We start from the raw sequence: 24,799 nt of genomic DNA, 5'->3' as shown, positions 1-24,799 counted from the left end.
AATTTCCCCAGAGTGAATATGATGCTTTATTTCAAGGCGGTCTGGTTTTTCTGATCTTTTTGTACTTTCCAGATATGCTATCTGACTATCTTTCTCATTCACATATACACATCAATTAATCAACGAAGAGATAACGATGGAACGTGGCATATATAGCCAATCCAATCTTAAGGCTCAGGCCTATCTAGAAAGGAGCAGGGGTGGCGGAAGCGGCTGGAACAAAGAGTGGATAACAGGCACAGTTCCTGAGGAGCTCACATCCAGCCGTGAAGACACCTCGACCCCTCGCTCCCAGCAACTGCACTGGGATAGCAGGAGTGGGTGTGGGCGGGGTTTCAGGTTTTGGGGAAGAGGAGAAATCACTGAGGGCTGTGGTGACCAGGAGAGGCTTTGGGGCAGATTTGGATTTGATGGGCAGAAAAAGGTGGAAGGAGGGCAATGGGTATCTTAGGGCCGTATTTAGTGTATCCATGGCATGATCTGGGGACAGCCTGGGCCGCATCTGAGCAGAGTGCAAGGATCCTGTAAGGAAAGTTACTAGGAATGTGCTAAACATGTTAGTTCTTGCTGATAAGGGGTTCTAGATAATTATTTCATTTAAGAAAAGAATGCTAAAAAGGAACAGAAATCGATCAGACCAACTTACAAAATACCTTAAAACAACTTGAAAAATATTACGTATATGTTTTATACAGTTATCTAAAAATCGTATCAAGAATTTTTTAGTCACACCTTTAGCACTAAATTGGCTTATGGGATCCATCTCCCTTGGGCAGAATGGCTTTTGGCCCAGAAAACACTTTGTTCTTGGCCAAAGGGGCTGGTAAGTCTGGACAGGTGCTGCTCATCCACACAGAGATGCCGGATCCCCTTCCATGTCTGAGTCTCGGTTTCCTCATTTACAAAAGTAGGAATAGTAAGCTGGGCGCGGTGGCTTATGCCTGTAATCCCAGCACTTTGGGAGGCTGAGGCGGGCAGATCACGAGGTCAGGAGATCGAGACCATCCTGGCTAACATGGTGAAACCCCATCTCTACAAAAAATACAAAAAAAAAAAAAAATTAGCCGGGTGTGGTGGTAGGCACCTACAGTCCCAGCTACTCAGGAGGCTGAGGCAGGAGAATGGTGTAAACCCTGGAGGTGGGGCTTGCAGTGAGCTGAGATTGCACCACTGCACTCCAGCCTGGGCAACAAAGTGAGACTCCGTCTCAAAAAAAAAAAAAAAAAAGCAGAAATAGTTAAGATTGACTGTGTTTTCCTTTCCCCGCTCCCTACTCTCTTTTGTTTCCTTCCATTCTTTCTTTCCTTTCTTAACACAATTCACCATGGGAAAAATCACTTAATTAATAAACTAATTAATTCATTCATAGACATCTAGAAGCCCTGCACTGTGCTTAACACTACAGAGATTTCAAAAAAAATGCAAGGTCAATCCTTGCCCCCATGCTTACAGTCTCCCTGGGAGAATAGGGCTGAAACACAAGACAATCAGAAGACGTCAGTTAATGGGAGGCCAAGAAATCCACCAACAGCCACTGCCTTGGGCATTCAGAGCTGGGAGGGCACAGCAGGGCTGGAGCAGGGGCCAGGCTCCAGGGGGAAGGCCTGGCCAGGACTGGGCCCTTAGAGGCAGTGGGGTGGGCCTGTGGTTTGGAGCTGGAAGGCCTGGGCTTTAGCCTCCCTGGGAAGCCTGTGTGGACCTTGGGTAAGCCATTTTCCACTCTGACCATTGTCTCCTTCTGTAGGAGTCAGCACCTTTCTATCCACAACTGTGTTGCAGGGTGTGTGTGAGGCCTTAAAGAAGACAGCATGCCTTGAACAGTTGTACAGATGCTTGTTAAGCTGTGATCTGGGACAGGCTCCTGAAACAGTCCAAGCCTCCTGTTATTTAATGGGCTACTGGTGATGCCAATCTCATGAGGTTGTGTGAGGACTGAATAAGAGAATGCATAGAGACAGATCAGCATGGGGGCTGGTGGGCACTAAATGCTCAGTGAACGATGGTTGCTACCATCAGCCGGGTTATTGATAGGGCTGTGTGAAAAGAGCTCCAATTCAGGCAGCCAGAAGGAAGGGCTTCTCCATTTCTCAAGCAGGGCTGGGGAAGACATGCCCTTCTAGATGTCATCATGGGCAGGTGTCCAATTAACTGACCTCTAGGCATTGTGGCTAGAACTTAGGCTCTACAACCTGCACAGACTTCCTGGCAAGGGAAAGAGTAGGGAAGTGTCCATCAGGGCTCTGCGGTATCTAGGGTGATGAGCTGCCCCATTTTGCCCAGGACTGAGGGTTCCCTGGCATATGGAACTTTCGGAACTAAAGCCAGAAAATTCCTGGGGAAACCAAGAAAATTGGTCACCCTAGCCATATTTTCTGGATTCAAGAGGCTTCTGTGTCTCCCTGGCTGCAAGACCCCTGCCTTCCTGCAACAACCAAGTTTACCCTTCCATCTTCTGGGAACACCCCAGAGACCTCCTCTACTCCCTCGGGCCCATAAAAGAAGTCAAAGTTGGAGGAAGTCAAGACAGTGGCTGAACTCCCATGCTTGCTTAATGCGGAGGCTGAGGTCTGGGCTCAAATGACAGGTCCCTTTGAAGAACTGACAGGGACTTGGTCTTCCCAGTGATGTAGGGTGGTGGAGGTGAGTCTTAACATAGCTACGGGGCTCCTATTTTATGAGACTGGTAAATTTTCACAGAAAACTAAATAACAGGTTAATGAGGGGTTTTAATAGAAAGTGGTGTTAACTTTAATGAGGAGAAAACACTTTGTAAAGGCCAACCAACACCCACTGGGGCAGAGATATAAATCTGGGGTAAGGAGCTGCTTCTCTGCTTTGGGGTGTCTGGTCTCAGACACCTATCAATTGCATCTGAGTTGCAGGGACCATGGCTTCCAAATGCCTCAAGGCCGGCTTCTCTTCTGGATCTCTCAAGAGCCCAGGAGGGGCCAGTGGGGGCTCCACTCGCGTGTCTGCAATGTACTCCAGCAGCTCCTGCAAGCTCCCGAGTCTCTCCCGTGTGGCCAGAAGTTTCTCTGCCTGCTCAGTGGGTCTGGGCAGAAGCAGCTACAGGGCCACCAGCTGCCTCCCTACTCTCTGCCTCCCTGCCGGAGGCTTCGCTACCAGCTACAGTGTGGGTGGGGGCTGGTTTGGGGAAGGCATCCTCACTGGCAATGAGAAGGAGACCATGCAATCCCTGAACGACCGCCTGGCCAGCTACCTGGAGAAGGTGCGTCAGCTGGAGCAGGAGAACGCCAGCCTGGAGAGCCGCATCCGTGAGTGGTGTGAGCAGCAGGTCCCCTACATGTGCCCTGACTACCAGTCCTACTTCCGGACCATCGAGGAACTCCAGAAGAAGGTAAGAGGTTCAGAGTGGCTTTGGATTCCCAGGAACTTGGTGTCACCAGCATTCATTGGCAGTTCTGTTCCCATAGGGCATGTTGGAAGTCACCAAGCATGTTCATCTCTGTGGCCTCATTTGCTCCTCCCAATAACCTTATGAGGGAGGTATCATTAGCCCATTATACAGATGAGAACACTGAGGTTCAGCCTGGGTAAGTGACCCAGATGGCAGTTACTGGAGCCAGCGCTTGAACTTCAGGTCTATGAATGAACTCTGTGACCTTTGGTACTATTGCCCACTCCTCTGAGTCTTCTGAGTCTTCATTTCCTCTTTTATTTAAAGTCACGGGATTGGGTTTGATGTATTTAGTGCAGCGCAGTTCAGGCTTCCCATAAGTAACTCAGGGAAGAAAATGCCTGCCAGAGAAGTTTCTTTCTTGCCAAGGGCCCATATCCGCTTCTTGCCTGGCTCAAAGTTATAGCTGGCTCCTGTGACGGACCATTTACGACCAGAGAATCCCGGGGTATGTTGTTGGCAATGAACTGCCCTGAGCCCCCAGTAGGCCTGGGAGACAGGGAGATTGGAAGAAGCCTCGTTTCATCATGCCAGGCCTTTCCTGTTGCATTTTCATGCAGCTATCTAACCTGAGTCACAGGTCATAGATACACTGCACTGGAAGAAACCCTGGACTTTCCATAGTTGATCCCTAGAGCCTGCCCATAACCCTCCAATGCACATGGAGTAGCAGAGGTCCAGGATGGGTGACTTCCTCCCTCCAGAGTCAGCCCTTGTCAGCTTTACGGAGCTCCAACAAGCGGAATGTCCTTTCTTGCAATGAAATAACTTCTTTATATCTCCAGACTCTTTGCAGCAAGGCTGAAAATGCCAGGCTGGTGGTGGAGATTGACAATGCCAAATTGGCTGCAGATGACTTCAGGACCAAGTGAGTTGTCCTGTTTGTCGTGTGGTTGGGGGGCTGCTAGAACTGGACACAGGTGATGCCTGGGCTCAGGGTTTTGGCTGTACTCTGTCACTGGGGCATAAAAGCAGGACTTACAGCACCTGGACAGTCTGAGGGCAGGCCTGACTTAGATGCGAAAAGGAAATGCAGACTCAGGTGCCCTGTTCTATGCCTGCAGGTATGAGACGGAGGTGTCCCTGAGGCAGCTGGTGGAGTCAGACATCAACGGTCTGCGCAGGATCCTGGATGACCTGACCCTGTGCAAGTCTGACCTGGAGGCCCAGGTGGAGTCCCTGAAGGAGGAGCTGCTCTGCCTGAAGAAGAACCATGAGGAGGTGAGCATGGGGGAAGAGGTGAACATGGCAGAGCAGGTGAGCATGGGGGAGGAGGTGAACATGGGGAGGAGGTGAGCATGGGGGTGAGGTGAGCATGGGGGTGAGGTGAACATGGGGAGGAGGTGAACATGGGGAGGAGGTGAGCATGGGGGTGAGGTGAGCATGGGGGAGGTGAACATGAGGGAGCAGGTGTGCATAGGGAGGAGGAGGTGAGCATGGGGAGCAGGTGAGCATAGAGAGCAGGTGAGCATGCGGAGGAGGTGAGCATGGGGAGGAGGTGAGCATGGGGAGGAGGTGAGCATGAGGAGGAGGTGAGCATGGGGAGGAGGTGAACATTAGGAGGAGGCGAACCTTGGAGGCAGCCCTCTGGGAATTAGTACTCACTCTGGTCTGTGCCATAGGAAGTGAACTCACTGCGCTGCCAGCTTGGTGACCGGCTCAATGTTGAGGTGGACGCTGCCCCACCTGTTGACCTGAACCGAGTTCTGGATGAGATGAGGTGCCAGTATGAAACCCTGGTGGAGAATAACCGCCGGGATGCTGAAGACTGGTTTGACACCCAGGTAGGTACCTGGAAACAGTCAGTGCAACAGGGGTATGTGGTGGCTCACATGGAAGTGACCCTGGGGCTCTGAATCAAGAAATCTAACGTTGAGTCCCACCCTGACAAGGTCAAAACAGACCCACTTCAACTGACCTTGCTGACAAGGTCAAAAGAGACCCACTTGGGCAGGTTGCTGTCCTCTGAGCAACAATGCCCTTCAGTATAAAATAAATGAGTGGGACTGGGGAATCGGGAAGGTCTTTCTTGGCTCATGACTCTAACTGGCCTCTGTAGCTCTCTGAAGCCAAGTTCCTGGTGTGGCTGACCAGGTCCTGTGTGTGTATGTTTCAGACTGAGGAGCTGAACCAGCAGGTGGTGTCCAGCTCAGAGCAGTTGCAGTCCTGCCAGGCAGAGATCATCGAGCTGAGACGCACGGTCAGCGCCCTGGAGATTGAGCTGCAGGCCCAGCACAGCACGGTGAGCCCCAAGGCAGGGTGGAGCTGCCTCTGGACCAAGCCAAGGAGCACACGAGCTCCCCAGCGTCCATGCTTTGACCACACAGGCAGACTCCAGGGGTTCATGTTCTTGAGCACCAGGGGTTCTCTATGCAGAAAAGAGGGAATGAGGGACCAGCCCCAGTCACAAATCCGCCAGTGGTAAAAGACAAGAGACCTGTAGCAACTGACATGTCCGGCAGTAGGTCCTATATTTGTGTAAGCAAATACATCTTCTGAGTAATTATCAGTTACTCAGAGATGACACTAACAGGGAGATACTTTCTACATCAAAGAAGCCACAGGGGCTAATTAGCTCATCTCAAGTGAGACGTCTGATTGTGGTTCATCCTAGCTCAAACGCTGATTCTCCGAGCTTCAGTTCTTGGATTCTGAGGCCTCACTGAGACCCAGATGAATCTTCCTTGCTCCTTCTCTGACCTTTAGCCTTTTTCCTCCCTACACAACTCTTGCCCTCACAGAGAGATGCTTTGGAATCCACCCTGGCAGAGACGGAGGCCCGCTACAGCTCGCAGCTGGCCCAGATGCAGTGCATGATCACCAACGTGGAGGCCCAGCTGGCCGAGATCCGGGCTGACCTGGAGCGGCAGAACCAGGAGTACCAGGTGCTGCTGGACGTCCGGGCCCGGCTGGAGTGTGAGATCAACACGTACCGGGGCCTGCTGGAGAGTGAGGACAGCAAGTGAGTATCACTGCATGTGCTCTTGTCTTCTCACTGCAATCTACCAAGTTCTGGGAAGACAGCATGGTGCCTAGAAAGAGCCTGGCATTCGGAGTCTGGAGTCCTGGTCGCTTAGTTCTGGTCTTCCTGCAAACTCATCACGTGACTCCAGCAAGCCCCCTTTCCTCTCAGGGCCTGTTTCCCTTTTGGTAAAACAAGGGGGCAGGATCAAGGTGATTTTTAAGGTGCTTCCTAGTTTGCATAGTCTAGGATCTACTTTGAGTTACTGCAAACAGCAACTGGAAAATCATAGTAATCTGACTGTTTTCTTTCTTCTAGGCTCCCCTGTAACCCATGTGCACCTGACTGCTCACCCTCCAAGTCATGCCTTCCCTGTCTTCCTGCGGCCTCCTGCGGTCCTAGTGCAGCCCACACAAACTGCAGCCCCCGCCCCATTTGTGTGCCCTGCCCAGGGGGCCGGTTCTGAGAGCGGGTGACCCAGAAGGCCATGGCTATTTTCTCCAGGGCTTGAACTTGGCCTCTACCCAACCTTAATCCTTGTAGCCCAATCCCCTCTCTTCGTGCAGAGCCCAGGCCCAGGGTCTGACTGAAAAGGCTCACTGCAAATATATGCCTTAAAGTTTCTCAGAACCTGTCACAAAGGCCGGCTGCCCCTAAAGGTCTCAACTCCTCATCATTTCAGTGGGTGCCAGGGTCTCTGTTCTCAGGCTGCCTCCTGGGTCAGGTTTTCCTTCTGGGTGCTATTCCGGTGGATTCTGAAATGAAGCAGAGGGCTTTTGTTGGCAGAACAATAAAGTGCATTTGCTCAGGCCCTTATGCCTAACTTGCACCATTCTGGTGTTGTTGGCTTGTGTCTCTGCTGTGTCCAGGGGGTGACTGTTGGGCAGACGAATGGGAGACGTGTGACCAAATATGACCCTTTGGATGACAGGGTCACTATGCCCCCGTTTGGGGTGGGTTGAGGCCTACAGTGAGAGCTTTTGCTTGGCTTCCCCAGTGAAGACCTTTCTCCAAGATTCCAGTGTGGTGCCAGGTGTTTCCAGACCGCTCTGGAATCCCTCTTAGTATACGTGGTCACTTGGGGATCCCAGAGTGGGAGGGACAAAACTGAGATGGAAACTGAGATCAGCATAACAGGGAGGGTTTTAGGCCACTTTATCAGCCTCTTGTCTGTGGTCCTTGTAAGACCGGCGATAGGGTGTCTCCCTCCCAGGGTACTTTTAGGGGTACATTTACATAAGCCCCCTTCCATTGCAGCCCTTTCATGCAGCCCTCCAAGTTCAGCAACCGCCTTAACAACCAACAACCTGTCACAAGCAGGAGACGGAGAGTGCGCTCGCCTTCAGGGCTTCTATCCCGAACGCTAAGGCTCTTGTCCTTAGGAGGCTCATGCATGTCCTCCTGTGCTCTTGGCATCTGGCGAGGTGTACAACGAGCCCTCCCCAGATGGATGTGAGAGCTCCCAGCAGCTTGACCCAAAGGCTCTTATCTGTGTCCAGAATGTCCTCCCCAAACAGGCAAGGCAAATAGCAAGTTCCCTTAATCCCAATGGGAAAGGGAGAAGGGCTAAGACCAAAGTTTCTGAGCAAAAAACGAGGATGTGCATTCCCAGTTGGCATGTGCTCCTCATAAGATGCTGAGAGCACCTGCTAAGGAGCTTCAGTGATGTTAAGAGAGCTGTAGCCATGTCCAAGGGGGAGAGCAGGTGGCTGGAAGATGCTGACTAAGGCAAGCCGGAGACCCTTGTTCCTTAAGGACATCTGCTATAGTTCACTCTGATTTGAACACAGAATCCTCTCCTTTCTAGCCCCCTGCAAAGACCTGGGCCTTTGGTTGCTCCCAGCCCCACCTTGCTCCTGGTATCTGGCATCACCTCCGTGTTGGTCTTTTTGGAACCCCTTGGCTAATTTTGGTGAGGCTTAGGCACCGGAAAGGGGCGGTCGCCTCAGGATCATTCACTTCATTCAACAAACCCTTACAAAGCACGCCCCTGTGCCGGGGGTGTGTTAGCTGCCAGGGGAGGACTGGTCTGTGTAGGACGGGGGCCTTGAGATGGGACTGGAAGGATGCTCACTTGTCACTTTTTTTCTTTTCTATCTCAGTGGTGTCAGGAGACTGGCTGAAGGGGACCTTGACATTAGTGCAATAAACGTGGGCTCCGAATGTGGAGTCAGATGGACCTGGATTCAAATCCCCACCCACCACTAACTACATGTGGGAGCTTTAGCAGGTCATTGTCCCTTTCTGAGCCTCAGTTAAACAGAGAACATGACACTTATGCTGTGAAGTGAGACCGAGAATGCTTTGCCCAGCATGTGCAGGGCATTTGAAGATGGGTCATCACTACCAACTCTCCCTTCCAGCTGGACGGCTGGATTGCTATGAGACCGGGCATCCACATTTCCCTGGCCGGGGTTTCATTTCTGACGTTTCCTTCCTGGTAAACCAGGCCAGCTAAAGTGAATATACAGTTACATGCTTCATTATCTAATTCCAACTCTGAGCAAAGTCAGCGGGGAGCCTCATGGCCAGCAGCACGTGGATGCTGTCTGGAGCACATGGGCTCCGTTAACTCTGCTGTGTATAGGTCACGCTCTTCTTTATGGCGTTCTCTGTGGCACAAATCCTTTCCAAACCCATCCTAGCTTCCTCCAAGATGTAGCTAACTAAATCATGTGTAATCCTACTTCTAATTATTATTTACTTCATTTGCTTGTGATTTTTAATTATAACGCTGTTTCCATTCAACTGCAAGTTCTCAGCCTTGCCTGTACGTTGGAATGACCTGGAGGGCTTTAAAAAATACCGATGCCTGCTCTGACCCCCAAAAATTCTGCTTTAGTTGGTCTGGGATATGACTCGGTATTGGGATTTTTGAAAGCTCTCTGGGTGACTTGAACATGAAGCCAGGGTTGAGAGGTCATTTGTCAGGTAGAGGAACTTTTGGCAACACAGCTGGGAGTGTAGGGGGCTCAGGGCAGCTCTGACATAGACCCTAGCACCACCAGGTCTGGTCCCTATTATGCTTTTGACTTTCTCAGTTCTGCCATTTCTCTCTCTTTCGATTTCAAATTTTTGAACTATATTTTAAATTTGTTATATTTATTTCCCCAAAAAGTCATTTTTTTCTTCTCTGTTTGCTCCTGTTTTATAACATTTAGTTCTTGTTTCATGGCTATAATTGCTATATGTATATACATCTCTCCCACTCTGAGGTTATTAAAAAATATATATATATATAGTTTTGGATTCTGCATTATTTCTGTTTTCTTCAATTTCCTTTTTTACTGTTTTGTTTGTTTGCTTGTTTTACTTTGTCTTTAATATTGGAAGCTTCCTTCAAGTATCTGGTCATCCTTTTGTTTATATTTCATGACGAGACACTAAAAAGCTGATAGAAGTTGCTATGTGGATGGGCAGGTTGGCAAACTGGCTTGTTGCATGGTACAACCACCTCAGTTCAGTTTCTGAAGTCTTTTCTCTGGAGTTTTTTTTTTTTTTTTTTCCAAAGAAGGAGCCTCTGGTTTTCTGCGGGGGAATGAATGGAGAGAGACAGTGCTGGCCCAGGCTGTGACACACATCCTATCTGCTTTTGTTGAAACAGGCCCTTCCTCCTGGATTCTTTGCATCCATTTCTCTTCTCTTCCTAAACTTATTTTCCTGATAGTTTGCTCTGGCCCCAGAGAGGTTGGGGTACAGTGGAAAGTCTTCGTATCAGCCAGACCTGGGCCTGAGAACTGACAGTGCCCCACTTTCTCTGTGGCTACATTTCCCAGATCCTACTTCTCCATCTCCACGACATACCCCAGATCTGGCATATTGCCTGGAACTGTGGTCTTCTGTGACTTTGGATGCTGTTGCTACTACCTTTATCAATGTGCTCTTTTTTTTTTTTTTTTTTTTTTTTTTTGGGTCTCGCTCTGTTGGCTCAGGCTGGAGTGTGGTGGCGCGATCTCGGCTCACTGCAAGCTCTTCCTCCCGGGTTCACGCCTTTCTCCTGCCTCAGCCTCCCAATTAGCTGGGACTACAGGCACTCGCCACCACGCCCAGCTAATTTTTTTGTGTTTTTAGTAGAGACAGGGTTTCACTGTGTTAGCCAGGATGGTCTCGATCTCCTGACCTCGTGTCCACCCGCCTTGGTATCCCAAAGTGCTGGGATTATAGGTGGGAGCCACCGCGCCCAGCCTCAATCTGCTCTTATATGAAACCTGGTCTTTCCTTCGCAACAGAAAACTCTGCTCATGCTGGCATTTGGGACCACACCTCACAGCGACAGCCTCTCGGCATCATCCTGGAGCCCCTGCTCCTGGTTCCTGTCTCTCTCCTCCTCATTCCTTCCTTCCAGGATTGTCCTGTGAACTTCAAATCCTTCTCTCCTTTCTCCCTCTGATGTCTTACCAGCCAAATCAAGGCATTAGGGTCCTACCTTTTAACCCAAGATCTTCTTAATGTAATTTCCCAAGCAAAGACTTTTTTTTTCTTGCAAGATGAATTGTGACAGCTGTTAAACTATATGCAGGCACACTTTGATTTGTTGAGTTTCAATTTATTGTACTTCCCAGATATCGTGGTTTTTTCTTTTTTTTTTTCTTTACAAATTAAAGTTTTGTGCCAATTCTGCCTAGAGCAAGTCTGTTGGTGCTAATTTTTCCAACAGCATGTGCTTATGTGTCTCTGTGTTACATTTTGGTAATTCTCACAACACAAATTTTTTCTTTTTCTTTTTTCTTTTTTTTTGAGACAGAGTCTTGCTCTGTCTGCCCAGGCTGGAGTGCAGTGGCGTGATCTCGGCTCACTGCAACCTCTGTCTACTGAGTTCAAGCGATTCTCGTTCCTCAGCCTCCCAAGTAGCTAGGATTACAGGCAAGCCGTGCCTGGCTAATTTTTGTAATTTTAGTAGAGATGGGGTTTCGTCATGTTGGCCGGGCTGGTCTCGAACTCCTGACTTTAAGTGATCCACCTGCCTCAGCCTCCCAAAGTGCTGGGATTACAGGTGTGAGCCACCGCGGCTGGCCAAGCTTTTTCATTATTGTATGTGTTATGGTGATCTGTGATCAGTAATCTTTGATGTTACTGTTGTAATTGTTCTGGGAAGCCCCAAACCATAACCAGATAAGATGGGGAACTTAATTGATAAATGTTGCGTGCGTTCTGACAGCTCCACCAACTGGCCATTCCCCCATCTCTCTCCCTATTTTGGGTCTACCTATTTTCTGAGACACAGCAATATTGAAATTAGGCCAATTAATTACCCCTACCATGGCTTCTAAGAGTTCAAGTGAAAGGAAAAGTTGCAGGTCTCTCCCTTTAAATAAAAAGCTAGAAATGATGAAGTTTAGGGAGGAGGCATCTTTCATAGCTAGACAGGAGGAGTATGCCTTCCAAGCCTTCAAAGGATGGGCTGACTCTCTTGCTAGGAGCTAATGCAGCTGATGACTTCAAGTGGGAAGTCAATGCTCATTTACCATTCTGAATATCCTAGGGCACTTAAGAATGATGCTAAATCTATTCCGCCTGTGCACTACAAATGGAACGACAAAGCCTGGACGACAGTGCATCTGTTTATAACATGGTTTACTGAATATTTTAAGCCCACTTTTGAGACCTACTGCTTAGAATAAAAGGTTTCTTTCAAAATATTTCTGCTCATTGACAATGCATCTGATCACCCAAGAGCGCTGATGGGGCTGTCCAAGGAGATTAATGTTTCTGTGCTTGCCAACATGACATCCATTCCACAGCCCGTGGATCAAAAACTAATTTTGACTTTCAAGTCTTATTACCTAAGAAATATATTTCATAAGGCTATAGCTGCCATAGAGAGTGATTCCTCTGACGGATCTGGGCAAAGTAAATTGAAAACCTTCTGAAGAGGATTCACTATTCTATATGTCAATATTTGTGATTCAAGAGAGGAGGTCAAAATATCGACATGAACAGGAGTTTGGAAGAAGTTGATTCCAACCCTTATGTATGATGTTGAGGGGCTCAAGACTTCAGCAGAGGAAGTAACTATAGATGTGTTGGAAATAGCAAGAGAATTAAAATTAGAATTGGAGCCTGAAGATGTGACTGAATTGTTGCCATCTTATGGCAAAACGAACGGATGAGGAGTTGCTTCTTATTCATGAACAAAGAAAGTGGTTTCTTGAGATGGAAACTACTCCTGGTGAAGATGCTGCGAACATCACTGAAATGGCAACAAAGGATTTGGAATACCACATCAATTTAGTTAATAAGGCAGTGGCAGGGTTTGAGAGGACTGACCCCAGTTTTGAAAGAAGTTCTACTGTTAAAATGCTGTCAAACAGCATCACATGCTAAGGGAAATCTTTCGTGAAAGGAAGAGTCAATTGATGCAGCAAACTTCACTGATGTCTCATTTTCAGAAATTGCCACAGCCATGCTAACTTTCGGCAGTCATCACCCTGATCAGTCCTCAGCCGTCAACATTGAGGCAAGACCTTCCACCAGCAAAAAGATCACAACTTGCTGAAGGCTCAGATGATCCTTAGCATTTTTAGCAATAAAGCATTTTTAAAATTAAGTTATATACATTGTTTTTAGACATAATGCTATTGTACACTTAATAGACTATAGTATAGTGTAAATATAATGTTTACATGCACAGAAAAACCAAAAAGTTTGTATGACTCACTTTAGGTGACAATTGCTTTATTGTGGTGGTCTAGAACTGAACCTGCACTGTCTCTGAGGTATGCCTGTATCTTCCTCTATCCCAGTGGGTCTCCAAACCACCTGGAGGACATGCTAAACACAGGTTGCTGCATCCCAGCCCCAGCCTCAGAGTTTCTGATTCAGCCAGTCTGGGATGAGCCTGAAAAACTGCATTTCTTTTTTTTTTTAAATTTTACTTTAAGTTCTGGGATGCATTTGCAGAATGTGCAGGTTTGTTGCATAGGTATACATGTGCCATGGTGGTTTGCTGCACTTATCAACTCATCATCTAGTTTTTAAGCTCCGCACGCATTAGGTATTTGTCCTAATGCTCTCCCTCCCCTTGCCCCCCATCCCCCAACAGGCCCTGGTGTGTGATGTTCCCCTCCCTGTGTCCATGTGTTCTCATTGTTCAACTCCCACTTATGAGTCAGAACATGTGGTGTTTGGTTTTCTGTTCCTGTGTTAGTTTGCTAAGAATGATGGTTTCCAGCTTCATCCATGTCCCTGCAAAGGACACAAACTCATTCTTTTTTATGACTGCATAGTATTTCATGGTGTATATGTGCCACATTTTCTTTATCCAGTCTATCATTGATGGGCATTTGGGTTGGTTCCAATTCTTTGCTATTGTAAATAGTGCTGCAATAAACATACGTGTGCATGTGTCTTTATAGTAGAAAGATTTATAATCCTTTGGGTATATACTCAGTAATGGGATTGCTGGGTCAAATGGTATTTCTGGTTTTAGATCATTGAGGAATCACCATGCTGTCTTCCACAATGGTTGAACTAATTTACACTCCCACTAACAGTGTAAAAGCTTTCCTATTTCTTCACAGCCTTGCCAGCATCTGTTGTTACCAGACTTGTTAATGATCACCATTCTAACTGGCATGAGATGGTATCTCATTGTGGTTTTGATTTGCATTTCTCTAATGACCAGTGATGATGAGCTTTTTTTCACATGTTTCCTGGCCACATAAATGTCTTCTTTTGAGAAGTGCCTGTTCATATCCTTTGCCCACTTTTTGATGGGGTTGTTTGTTATTTTCTTGTAAATTTGTTTAAGCTCCTTGTAGATTCTGGATATTAGACCTTTGTCAGACGGGTAGATTGCAAAAATTTTCTCCAATTCTGTAGGTTGCCTGCTGACTCTGATAATAGTTTCTTTTGCTGTGCAGAAGCTCTTTAGTTGAATTAGATCCCATTTGTCAACTTTGGCTTTTGTTGCAACTGCTTTTGGTGTTTTAGTCATGAAGTCTTTGCCCATGCCTATGTCCTGAATGGTATTGCCTAGGCTTTCTTCTAGGGTGAAAACTTGCATTTCTAACATGTTCCTGAGTCAGGTTGATGCTGCTGGTCTAGGAAGTATACTTTGAGAACAACTGATAACAACTTATTATAATAATTATAGTTTTTGGGTGAGAGGATTAAATGGGCAAATTAATGCCAAGCACTCAGCACCATGCCTGGTATTCGTACACATTCCACAAGTGCCAGCTATGATTATGAAGGGTGGCCTGATGAGTCTCATCCCTTGTAGTTGGTATTGCCATCACACCTCCTTCCATGTGATGCTATAATCTTCTTTAAATAGGTAATCCAGACAAGGTAGTGGAATTTATAGTTGTTGCAGTGAATCAAATTCTGAGTATTCAATCTGACCCTCTCAAGTGACATGAGGAAACTGAGGTCTGGAGAGACAAAATTACTTTCCCAATGCCACATGGCAAGTCAGAGGCAGCATATCTATGCTCTCCTTTTCTTATGCAATGAGTGAGCTGGGTGGCATTTTCCCTTTCCCGTTTTTGTACTGACATTTCTGGAAATATGTGAAACATAAGGCAAGTACTTATACCCCAAAATTATATCAAGAAGATTACTGAATAAAAAAGTGGCTATATAGCAGACACATACTAAATGTGAAGTTCACAGCTTTTGCAGCCAGGACTGAAAACCAGTGCTCTAGCACGTTGCCTTCTTAAGTGAATGCCCAGGGCTTCTATAGTTGGGCACATATGCTCCCCATCTCCTGGCTTAGCTCATTCCAGGGCTATAGAACGACCTTTCCCAAGGGAGCGGATTCACACTGCTTCCACAGTCTGAGATCCTGAAGTGAGCCTTCCCCATCTGCCACAACAGAAAGTAAAAGTAGAACCTGTTCCAACTATTCTATCTGTCTGTTCAACAATTATTGAGCACTTGACAATTGTGTATATGGTGCAGTGATAATTGAATGGATGGTCCAGAAGGGGTCAAGATAGAGCAGCTGCCACTTGGAGATGTTCATGATATGGACTTTTCCAAGAGGAAGAGTCCAACTGGAAAGATGTACCTGATTCTTAGGCTTCTGTTTGGGTCTTTTGTTTTTTTGCCTTTTGAAGGGGTGCAGCATTCCTGGAGGTACTGCAATACCAGGTCAACATGTAGAGTGAATAGAGCAAGCTCTTATTCCATCTCCCTGCTCCCAAAATCTATTTAATATGTTGTCCTCGGATGGAGGACGTATCAGATATTAAAATGATAAGAACAGATACCACACTTGATCTTATCCAAAAGGCTGAGAAGTGATGCTGCCTATGTCTTGAGTTCGTTCTCTCCCCACTGATATTATTTTCTTCCCCTTGGCAGGAAGATGATGTCTGTTAGGAAGCCTCTGAGGTTCCTGTTCCTTTCTGCTGGATTTATGCCACTGCCAATATCGGAGCAGTTTCTACCACCCACACATTTCCTTGTTAAATAGCCAAGCATTCCCATGGGGAATGCTTTCATTAAAAGAGGCAGCCACTGCTGCACAGACCTGCAGGCTTCTCAGGGCTACAGCAGGCGGGGGTGCAGTGGGCAAAGCCAGTGGAGGCACAGGCTGGGTTGTGGCAGTCTCCTGGAGGGCCCGCCCTAGTAATGAGGGCCCAGGCATGCGGCTGACCCTTTGAAGATGTGTCCTGAAGCTCTCTCATGGTGATCAATGACAGGAACCCAGACTCCTGCTTTAGTCAAATGATAAGTTTGGCCTCTTTTATGAGGAAAGGAACTCCTTATTGGAAACCAAATTACAAATTAATTAGCAGCTTCCTCTGGGGCTGGGTGTAAACATCAACACCACCCAATGATGAATTTCTATCGTGAGCCCCCTCACTGCAAGGGCATAAAATGGCCCGGGCGGCATGGGGTCTGTAGACATCCAGGCAGCTGTGGCTGAGGAGAAAAGGCCTCTCCAACATGACATCCTCCTGCTGTGTCACCAACAACTTGCAAGCCTCTCTCAAGAGCTGCCCCCGGCCTGCCTCGGTCTGTTCCAGCAGCGTGAACTGCCGGCCTGAGCTGTGCCTGGGCTATGTCTGCCAGCCCATGGCATGCCTGCCTTCTGTCTGCATGCCCACCACCTTCCAGCCAGCCAGCTGCCTCTCCAAAACCTATCTATCCACTTCCCGCCGGACAGCCAGTGGCATCTCCGGCTCCATGGGCCCTGGCAGCTGGTACAGAGAAGGGTCCTTCAATGGCAATGAGAAGGAAACCATGCAGTTCCTGAATGATCGCCTGGCCAGCTACCTGACAAGGGTGCGGCAGCTGGAGCAGGAGAATGCGGAGCTGGAGAGCAGGATCCAAGAGGCCTCTCACTCCCAGGTGCTCACCATGACTCCTGACTACCAGTCTCATTTCAGGACCATTGAGGAGCTGCAGCAGAAGGTGAGGGCAGCGGTGAGGTGAACAGGCTCTCTGGGAAGGGATCTGGACTAGCTGGCATTCCAGATTGGAATCTCGTTAGCTTATTAAGCTATGTTCAGGACAAAGAGACTTCTCTAGGGCATAGGGTTATTTTATAATTTGAGCACTCAGCCTGAGGCTTTCAGGTGGAGAGATCTGGGATCTAGTCTCAGTTCTACCATTGCCTCATTGCATGACTTTGGGAGGTCCCATCCCTTCCCCAGGCCTCAGTTTTCTCATCTGTAAAACAGGAATAATAATGGTCGTTATCTAATGGGGTTGTCAAAAGGATTTGATGAGATGATGCAGGTCAAGTGCTTGGAACACACCGAGTTTCCTGGTCCACAGTGAGTTTTCAGTAAATGTCAAAGATCCTTCTAACTGTCACATGAGTGACTTCGGACATGAGATTCTTTCCCTCCACATTGCTTGGCACATCCAAAATGGGGAATTTGAATTTACAAAGCTCCAGGTTCTTAAAAAATACATCTCAAGTTCTCCAAGGACTAGCAATTCACTAAATATCTCCCAGAGTTCCAGGGAAGAGGACCTTCTGCAGGGATGGCTGCAGGGCTGCTAGATCCTACCTTTTCTTCATTTGCGTTCTTCTTGCTTCTTCTCATCCTGAACTAACCCTCTCCATGTGCCTTGGCCTGCAGATTCTGTGTACCAAGGCAGAGAATGCCAGGATGGTCGTGAACATCGATAATGCCAAACTGGCTGCCGATGACTTCAGGGCCAAGTGAGTTCAGCCAGGGGGCTGGAGCTGGGAAGGTCCTGTCCTCATAGGCTCTGGGGCAACTTTCCTTTAGTTTCACGGAGGGTTGGAAAGTGCCGGCAGTTTAAGGCCTTCCCTGAGTTCTGCATTCTGTTTCACCCTCGGTTGCTGACCCTGTCCTTGTGCAGGTACGAGGCGGAGCTGGCCATGCGGCAGCTGGTGGAGGCTGACATCAATGGCCTGCGCAGGATCCTGGATGATCTCACTCTGTGCAAGGCTGACCTGGAGGCCCAGGTGGAGTCCCTGAAGGAGGAGCTGATGTGTCTCAAAAAGAACCATGAGGAGGTGAGGCTGGAAGTCCCGCTGAAGTGGCCCCGGGAAGCAGAGGGGGAAGAACGTGGGGTATGGTGTTGGATAGGCATGGGCTAAAATTCCCAAGCCTGCCACATGTTGTTTCAGTGACTTTGCCCAATTTATGGAATCTTTCTGAGCCTCCTCATCTGTATAACAGGGACAACACGATCACGCAGGGTTATTGTGAGGATTTAATGGATAGAATATGGATCATGGAAATCTCCAAGGCATGGGTATGAAACACCTGCCACTTGGTCAACGCTCAGAAGTGTAGCCCCCTTCCCTTCTGCATTTCCTGGGCTAGTGTGGCTGCCAAGTGCTCACTAGTGGTGACTGCATTTGTTTTCTCTCGAGAGCCACACAGCAGAGGTAGAGTGGTGCAGTGGTGCCGGGGTGAGTTATGTTCCAGATCTCACGTTGAATGGCCTGTCCATCTCTGCCCGGCTCAACTCTCAGAAGCAGTCCCATCTCTTCTGAGAGGGAGTAGAGCTGCAGTGGTCTCCTCTTTTTGCCCCCATCCTTATTTTGTCCTCTCTTCCGTTTGCATATAAAATGCTCAAGCTGAAGCCATAGGCAAACCCTTTACTCTCTGATTTTTCCTTATCTCCTGAAGTTTCTCAGAGGGGAAGCCCTCTGCTTTGGGCACCTGTGTGCTGCCAAGCCCACCTGAGCCATGGTGTTTTTTCCCTCCTCCCTGGTTGACTCTCAACCTCTTGACTTGGGATTTGAATGAACAAGTGCCTCTGAATCTTGGCTGGGTTTCCTCAGGCTTAAGTGTAAAGTAACAATCAGTCACCACGTACTCACCAAGCACCCTCGGGCTCCTGACTCATCTCACTCAAATCAGAGAACTGGGAACAGCACCAAGAAGCCACTAATGAGAAGTTATCGTACACCCTGGCAGCCTCAGTGACAACTTTCCCTCTTTGGCAGCCAAGCCTGGGAGGCAGCTGCCCTAACTCAGGCCTTTAACTAGTCAAGCCAGGCTCCTGCTACCCTCCTCCCAGGATGAACACAGGCGGGGAGGGTGACTGGGAATACTAGGGGGACTGGTTTCCCATTTTAGCCCAAATGCATCAAACAAACCCGGGCGCTGCTCTTGGCTTCTGCCAAAGTGATAGGAAGTGTTGTGTTGCAGTGAGGTTCCCATCACAGGGGTATTCAGCTGGAGTTTGAAGAGCACTGGGATGCTGCTGAGTGGACTGCAGTCCTTGGGGGCCATCTAATGTTTCAATCTCTAGCAACTTTTGTTGCATCTTTTCATGTCTCCCTGGGGAAGTGAGCCAGGATCCTATGATTCTCACACTTGCCTGGAGCTCTTGTGCCTTTTCAGGAAGTCTGTCCCCTTCGATGCCAGCTTGGGGACCGCCTTAACATCGAGGTGGACGCTGCACCCCCGGTGGACCTGACCAGGGTACTGGAGGAGATGCGGTGTCAGTACGAGACCATGGTGGAGGCCAACCGCAGGGACGTGGAAGAATGGTTCAATATGCAGGTGGGCCTCTTATGGTGGGGGTGGCCTCCTCCATGTCCCTAGGAAGGGACTCCAGCCTTCTCCTTCCCCCCACTGCAGATGGAGGAGCTTAACCAGCAGGTGGCTACAAGCTCTGAGCAGCTTCAGAACTACCAGTCAGACATAATTGACCTGAGACGCACAGTCAACACGCTGGAGATTGAGCTACAGGCCCAGCACAGCCTGGTGAGAGCTGCTGGGTGGGCACCCCTCCCTCTGGATCCTAGGCGGTACTGAGCATAGGTGCAGGTTCCCAGGAAAGAGGAAGAGGAGGCCCAGATTTCAGCCACCATGGATGCTCATCGTGTTGACTTTTCCTGGAGGGAGGTTTCTCTGGAGATCCAGCTCAGAAATAAGAGGGATGTTTCAAATCAGACGTGGGTTAGGTGGACACTGTCAAACTCAACTCCACAAGAAGGCTTGTTCTGTGCTTAGCCTGCCCTTCCAAACCTATGGATCTCAATATCACCCATCCTGATGCCCAGGTTCTTCTCTGGACCAACTGAACCAGAGTCTCTGGAGATGGGGCCTGATTATGGTTTTTTTTTTTTGTTTTTTTTTTTTTTTTGAGATGGAGTCTCACTCTGTTGCCCAGGCTGGAGTGCAGTGGCATGATCTCAGCTCACTGCAACCTCTGCCCCCGCTGGGTTCAAGTGATTCTCCTGCCTCAGCCTCCCAAGTAGCTGGGATTACAGGCATGCACCGCCATGCCCTGCTAATGTTTGTATTTTTAGTAGAGATGGGGTTTCACCATATTGGCCAGGCTGGTCTCGAACTACTGACCTCAGGTGATCCACCCACCTTGGCCTCCCAAAGTGCTGGGATTACAGGCATGAGCCACTGCACCTGGCCGGTCATGGGCATTTTTTTGATGTCTCCCATGTGGCGCTAATTTGTGGCCAGGTTTGAAAACCACTGTTCTAAATGATGCCAGCAGGGAGGTACTTGGGAAATCTCAGATCCAAAGCCTGAAGCCAGACAAAGGTTACAGAAGGAAGGAGGGATTTAGGATCAGATTTACAAATAGAAACTGTCATTCCATAGTGTACCAGCTGTTTACCCTTGAACAAGTCATTTGACCTTTCTGGGCTTCCGTTTCTAAAGTGACTGATGTAGGGAGGGCTCATTTCCAGCATCAAAGGGAGATTTGGCTCTTCTTGGTTCTTTCTGAAGCAGGCCATGGTAAACAGCTCCCCTTCTCATGGTTATCTCTTCCTTTGCCTTAGAGGGACTCCCTGGAAAACACGCTGACGGAGAGTGAGGCCCGCTACAGCTCCCAGCTGGCCCAGATGCAGTGCATGATCACCAATGTTGAGGCCCAGCTGGCTGAGATCCGGGCTGACCTGGAGCGGCAGAACCAGGAGTACCAGGTGCTGCTGGACATCCGGGCCCGGCTGGAGGGCGAGATCAACACGTACCGGAGCCTGCTGGAGAGCGAGGACTGCAAGTACGCAGGCCCAGCTGAGGCTTAGAGAGACGTGGGCAGGGATTCTGGGAGGTTATAGGAAGCAACTGGATCTACCCTTGAGGGACCATCAGCTTAGAACCCTGTCCTGACTATGGAGACATTAAGAAGCTGGTATGCTCTGAAGGAAGTCAGGCAGTGGTGTTCATGCTGCCATCCTGAACCAAGCCCCTCGGAGACCACTCTGTCTCATTCCAAGCTGGCAAGCTCCTTCTAAGTGCCCACCATGGGGCAGGTGCTATGGAGGACACCAAGATAGAGGAAGACAGGGCATTTGCCCTCCTGTCATTTCCATATGTTTAGGGAGATAGGCAGACAGGTGACTGGAGGTCATGGCCTGTCCGGAGCTTAGGATGAAAAGCAGCTTTGTTAATAGTACCTACACAATCCTGCTCCCACCTCTTACCCCAGCCTCACCTCATAGCTCTATTCCTCTCAGAACGGAGATTTTGGCATGTCAGCAGGACAATAGGTAGCCTTGTGTAATTGAGCCCTGGTGGGGAGCAGGACAGGAAAGATCAGCCGGGGCCCATTTATGGAGAATGACACGGGTCATGCTGGGAAGGGAGGGCTTTAATTTATAGGCAAGTGGAAGGCCTTACTATTGTTTTGAGGAGGAAATGAGAGAATTTACTGTGTGTCTTCTCCACTAGATGGTAAACATCTAGAATGCAGAGACATTATAATACCTTTTTATTCCCTGTACGTGGCACATAGTAGATGCTCAGTAAATGTCTCTGAAGCTCAAAGCTGTTCTTCAGGAAGATGGCCCTGATAGCAGCAGGAAGAACTGAGTAGAGGGAGGGGAACCAGGCAGGGAAACTGTCCAGGAGGCCCTGGCCACAGCCTAGGTAAGCAACGGGGAGGGCCTGAGTTAGGGCAGCAGAGGCATCAGCTCTAGACACTGTGCAGGTAGAATCAGCAGGACTTGGTGGCTGTCTGAATGCAGGGTACCTCTGGGCCATGGACACCCGGTGGGCTGACGACTGTTGTAGCTATTTCTTATTCCGCATTTGGCCTTGCTTCTCCATCATTCAGAATCTACAACTTCAGGGCAAGTGTTGTGTCAAACATTTGCAAGGACCAGGCCATTAACATGCATGAATGACGTGGGTCATATGGAGGTGGTGGAAAAGCAGAAAGCTCTTGCCTTGTCCAATCCAGGCAGTGGCATGCCCTCAGGGCCACTTCTACTGTATGAGAAGCAGGTCCAGTATTGCTGATCTTCCAATAGTTCCAGGGAAGCTGAGAATCTGGATTTTTAAAAATGTTAAATTCTCCTGATTCTTAAGTATTTTCAACAAATTAAAGAAAATACATAGTGCCAGGCAAATGGAACACATTTCGGGTTACACATGATCCTCAGGCCTCCTGTTGGTTCTCTGAGGTACTAGGCTTCCATCCAGCATCCCGTGTGTTGTTCCTGGTTTTGAGCGCATGCCTGTCAGTCTCTGAGATCATCCTTTTTCCTTTCACCATGTATTAATTCTTCATTCATTTATTATTTTGTCTGATCCAAATATTCTTATTAGGTGCCTACTCTATGTGAGGTATGCAGGGTGGGCATGGGTCCGTGGCTGCTGGCCTCACTGCTTGGCTGGGGAGACAGACCATAATAGAATGATAACTACTCACAATGAAAGGAGATACATGTACCATGGGGGCTTTGTCTCAGAGAGGTGAGGGAGGCTTCAAGGAGGACGTGACAGTTGAGTTGAGCTCTTAAACAAGAGAAGAAATGTAGGTGAGTGGAGACGGAAGAGGGTTCCAGAGATGTACGGCACAGGGCACAAGCCCTGTGGCCTGAGCAGTACAGTCCCTGCAGGAGCTGGAAGAAGATCAGAGTACCTGCAGCTCCCAGAGCAATGGAGCCATCAGGTGAGGCTGGGGCAAGAGGTGGGAGCAGGATCATGCAGGTGCTATTAAGGAAGCTGTTTTGTTTATTTTATTTTATTTTACTTTAACTTCTGGGATACATGTGCAGAACGTGCAGGTTTGTTACATAGGTGTACATGTGCCATGGTGGTTTGTTGCCTATCAACCTGTCGTCTGGGTTTTAAGCCCGCATGCATTAGATATTTGTTTTAATGTTCTCCCTCCCCACTCCCCTCACCTCTCGACAGGCCCCAGTATGTGATGTTCCCCTCCCTGTGTCCATGTGTTCTCATTGTTCAACTCCCACTTATGAGTGAGAACATGCAGTGTTTGGTTTTCTGTTCCTGTGTTAGTTTGCTGAAAATGATGGCTTCCAGAGGAAGCTGCTTTTCATCCTGAGCTCAAATGGAAGCCACTGAAGGTTTTAGGGAGGGGAGGGACATAATTGGACTTGTGACTGTAGAAGATTGCTCTGGATACTAAGTGGACAGTGGTTAGGAGGGGCCCAGGCGGGGTTGGGGAGATCAGTTAGGAGGCCACGAGGTGACTCAGGCAAAGATGGCGGACGGAGGTTGGGACCAGGGAGGCTGGGCAGAGAAAGCACGGTAGATGGGGTTGAGAGGCATCCGAGGGGAGAATTGGCAGGACCTGTGGCCGAGTAGACCTTCTCTACTAATCCTGTCCCTCTGTGACTTTCTCCTGCAGACTGCCCTGTAACCCGTGCTCCACTCCTTCCTGCACCCCCTGTGTGCCCTCCCCATGCGTGCCCCGCACCATCTGTGTGCCACGCACCGTTGGTGTGCCTTGCTCACCCTGCCCCCAGGGCCGCTACTGAAGTCCCTTTGTGCCGGTGGATCCTGGAGGGCCTGGGGCTGGGCAGCCTGGTATTCAGTGGCCACCAAAAGAGCAGGGCCAGCCCCGGCCAGCAAGGAAGACCCTGAGCAGGACCATGGATCACCTGCAACAAGCTCTGATACTCCAGGTCATCTGCAACAAGCTCTGATACTCCAGGGGGTGCTTAAGCCCTCATCACTTCAAAGCTGCCTCTTTTTTCCATGGGTGAACTGTTCTCTTTGGTGATGTTTCTGGTTGTCTGTGCTGCCTCAAAGAGCGTGTGTTCTTAGTTAACTGGCAAATAGAGCTGCATTCGATGGCCTTGCAAACATGTCTGTCTCTGTTTGTCACTTACGCTGCTGCATCCACAGGCCAATCCTACTCAATTGGGCTTAAGAGGAACGTGGGCAAATTCTGTATTTATTTTTATGCTCCTTCTGCTTCCATAGAGGCTTGAGAGGTGTTCACTAAAAAGGCCTGCGTGCCATAAACCAGTTAAAACTAATCAATTACTCTAGAGCCAAGTAATAAAAGAATAAAGAGAGGAGGGAGATAATTATGCCAGAAACCTAGGCCAAATTACTGTAATTGAGAATCATACCATAATAAACCCACCCCTAAATCTCATTACAGCTGGTACAATGGGATCATTCATTCTTTCAAAATATCTTCACTGAGCAGCTACTGGGTGCAGGTTCTGCATTAGAGGCTGGCTAATCCAGGGAAGAGTTCCCAGACACATTGTTAGTAATGCCTCATTTAATCCTTGCAACAATCCATGAAAAATATACCATTATTTCATCCATTTTGTAAATGAGGAAACTGAGGCCCAGAGAAGTTAGGAAACTTGCCCAAAGTCACACAGCTTGTTAGTGGCAGACCCAAGACTGAAATCGAGGCCTTCGGGCTCTAGAGATGCTCAGCCAGTTCACATTCACAGTCCTCACTATTTGCAAACTATAGCTGGGTGCAGGGGGTATTAAAAATGCAAGTGATCACCACCATTCAAACACTTGTAATTACAGGAGGAGCTAGGACCCATGTGCATAAGATGCCACTCCTTTCTTCATAAGGGCCATATAATAGTAACAGTAATAATAGTAATAATGGCAATGGTTACTAATTCTTGAGGACTTACAATGCACTGAGTACTGTGTGGAGCATATTACATAAATTAACTTACGCAGTTTTCATGACCACCTTGTAAGGCACACACAGTATCCATTTTAGACATGGAAATGGAGGCATACAGTGGTAAAGTTAGTTGTTGAAGG

At 48.5% G+C, this 24,799-nt stretch overlaps 2 protein-coding genes and 1 non-coding gene across 3 annotated transcripts; 2 read left to right on the top strand and 1 right to left on the bottom strand.

Annotated features, from left to right (window-relative positions):
• The first annotated feature begins 2,833 nt into the window (after positions 1 to 2,833).
• On the top strand, positions 2,834 to 7,192 carry KRT35 (keratin 35). The gene is made up of 7 exons (XM_058445614.1): positions 2,834 to 3,358; positions 4,204 to 4,286; positions 4,483 to 4,639; positions 5,041 to 5,202; positions 5,535 to 5,660; positions 6,160 to 6,380; positions 6,699 to 7,192. Exons 1-7 carry the CDS (start codon positions 2,888 to 2,890, stop codon positions 6,844 to 6,846), a joined length of 1,368 nt encoding a protein of 455 aa, XP_058301597.1. The 5' UTR covers positions 2,834 to 2,887; the 3' UTR covers positions 6,847 to 7,192.
• Positions 7,193 to 15,442: 8,250 nt separating this feature from the next.
• On the bottom strand, positions 15,443 to 15,633 carry LOC116476078 (U2 spliceosomal RNA). The gene has a single exon (XR_004250144.1). It is a non-coding gene; the product is annotated as a U2 spliceosomal RNA (small nuclear RNA).
• A 647-nt stretch (positions 15,634 to 16,280) lies between these two features.
• KRT32 (keratin 32) lies at positions 16,281 to 23,526 on the top strand. The gene is made up of 7 exons (XM_032163597.1): positions 16,281 to 16,748; positions 17,426 to 17,508; positions 17,673 to 17,829; positions 19,172 to 19,333; positions 19,412 to 19,537; positions 20,578 to 20,798; positions 23,397 to 23,526. Exons 1-7 carry the CDS (start codon positions 16,281 to 16,283, stop codon positions 23,524 to 23,526), a joined length of 1,347 nt encoding a protein of 448 aa, XP_032019488.1.
• The last annotated feature ends 1,273 nt before the right edge of the window (positions 23,527 to 24,799 follow it).

Source organism: Hylobates moloch, unplaced genomic scaffold (genome assembly GCF_009828535.3).
Source record: "Hylobates moloch isolate HMO894 unplaced genomic scaffold, HMol_V3 SCAFFOLD_10, whole genome shotgun sequence".
In the NCBI taxonomy this organism is placed as follows: Eukaryota; Metazoa; Chordata; class Mammalia; order Primates; family Hylobatidae; genus Hylobates; species Hylobates moloch.
The sequence above is the reverse complement of the archived record's forward strand: the minus strand, read 5'-3'. Positions and strand labels throughout refer to the sequence as shown.

Excerpts from the sequence above, each read along its gene's own strand:
- KRT35 (XM_058445614.1), top strand. The coding sequence starts at position 2,888 with ATGGCTTCCAAATGCCTCAAGGCCGGCTTCTCTTCTGGATCTCTCAAG. Across the intron at positions 3,359-4,203 it reads TCGAGGAACTCCAGAAGAAG|ACTCTTTGCAGCAAGGCTGA; the intron begins GTAAGAGGTTCA and ends TTATATCTCCAG. Across the intron at positions 4,287-4,482 it reads GCAGATGACTTCAGGACCAA|GTATGAGACGGAGGTGTCCC; the intron begins GTGAGTTGTCCT and ends CTATGCCTGCAG.
- KRT32 (XM_032163597.1), top strand. The coding sequence starts at position 16,281 with ATGACATCCTCCTGCTGTGTCACCAACAACTTGCAAGCCTCTCTCAAG. Across the intron at positions 19,538-20,577 it reads TACAGGCCCAGCACAGCCTG|AGGGACTCCCTGGAAAACAC; the intron begins GTGAGAGCTGCT and ends CCTTTGCCTTAG. Across the intron at positions 20,799-23,396 it reads CTGGAGAGCGAGGACTGCAA|ACTGCCCTGTAACCCGTGCT; the intron begins GTACGCAGGCCC and ends TTTCTCCTGCAG.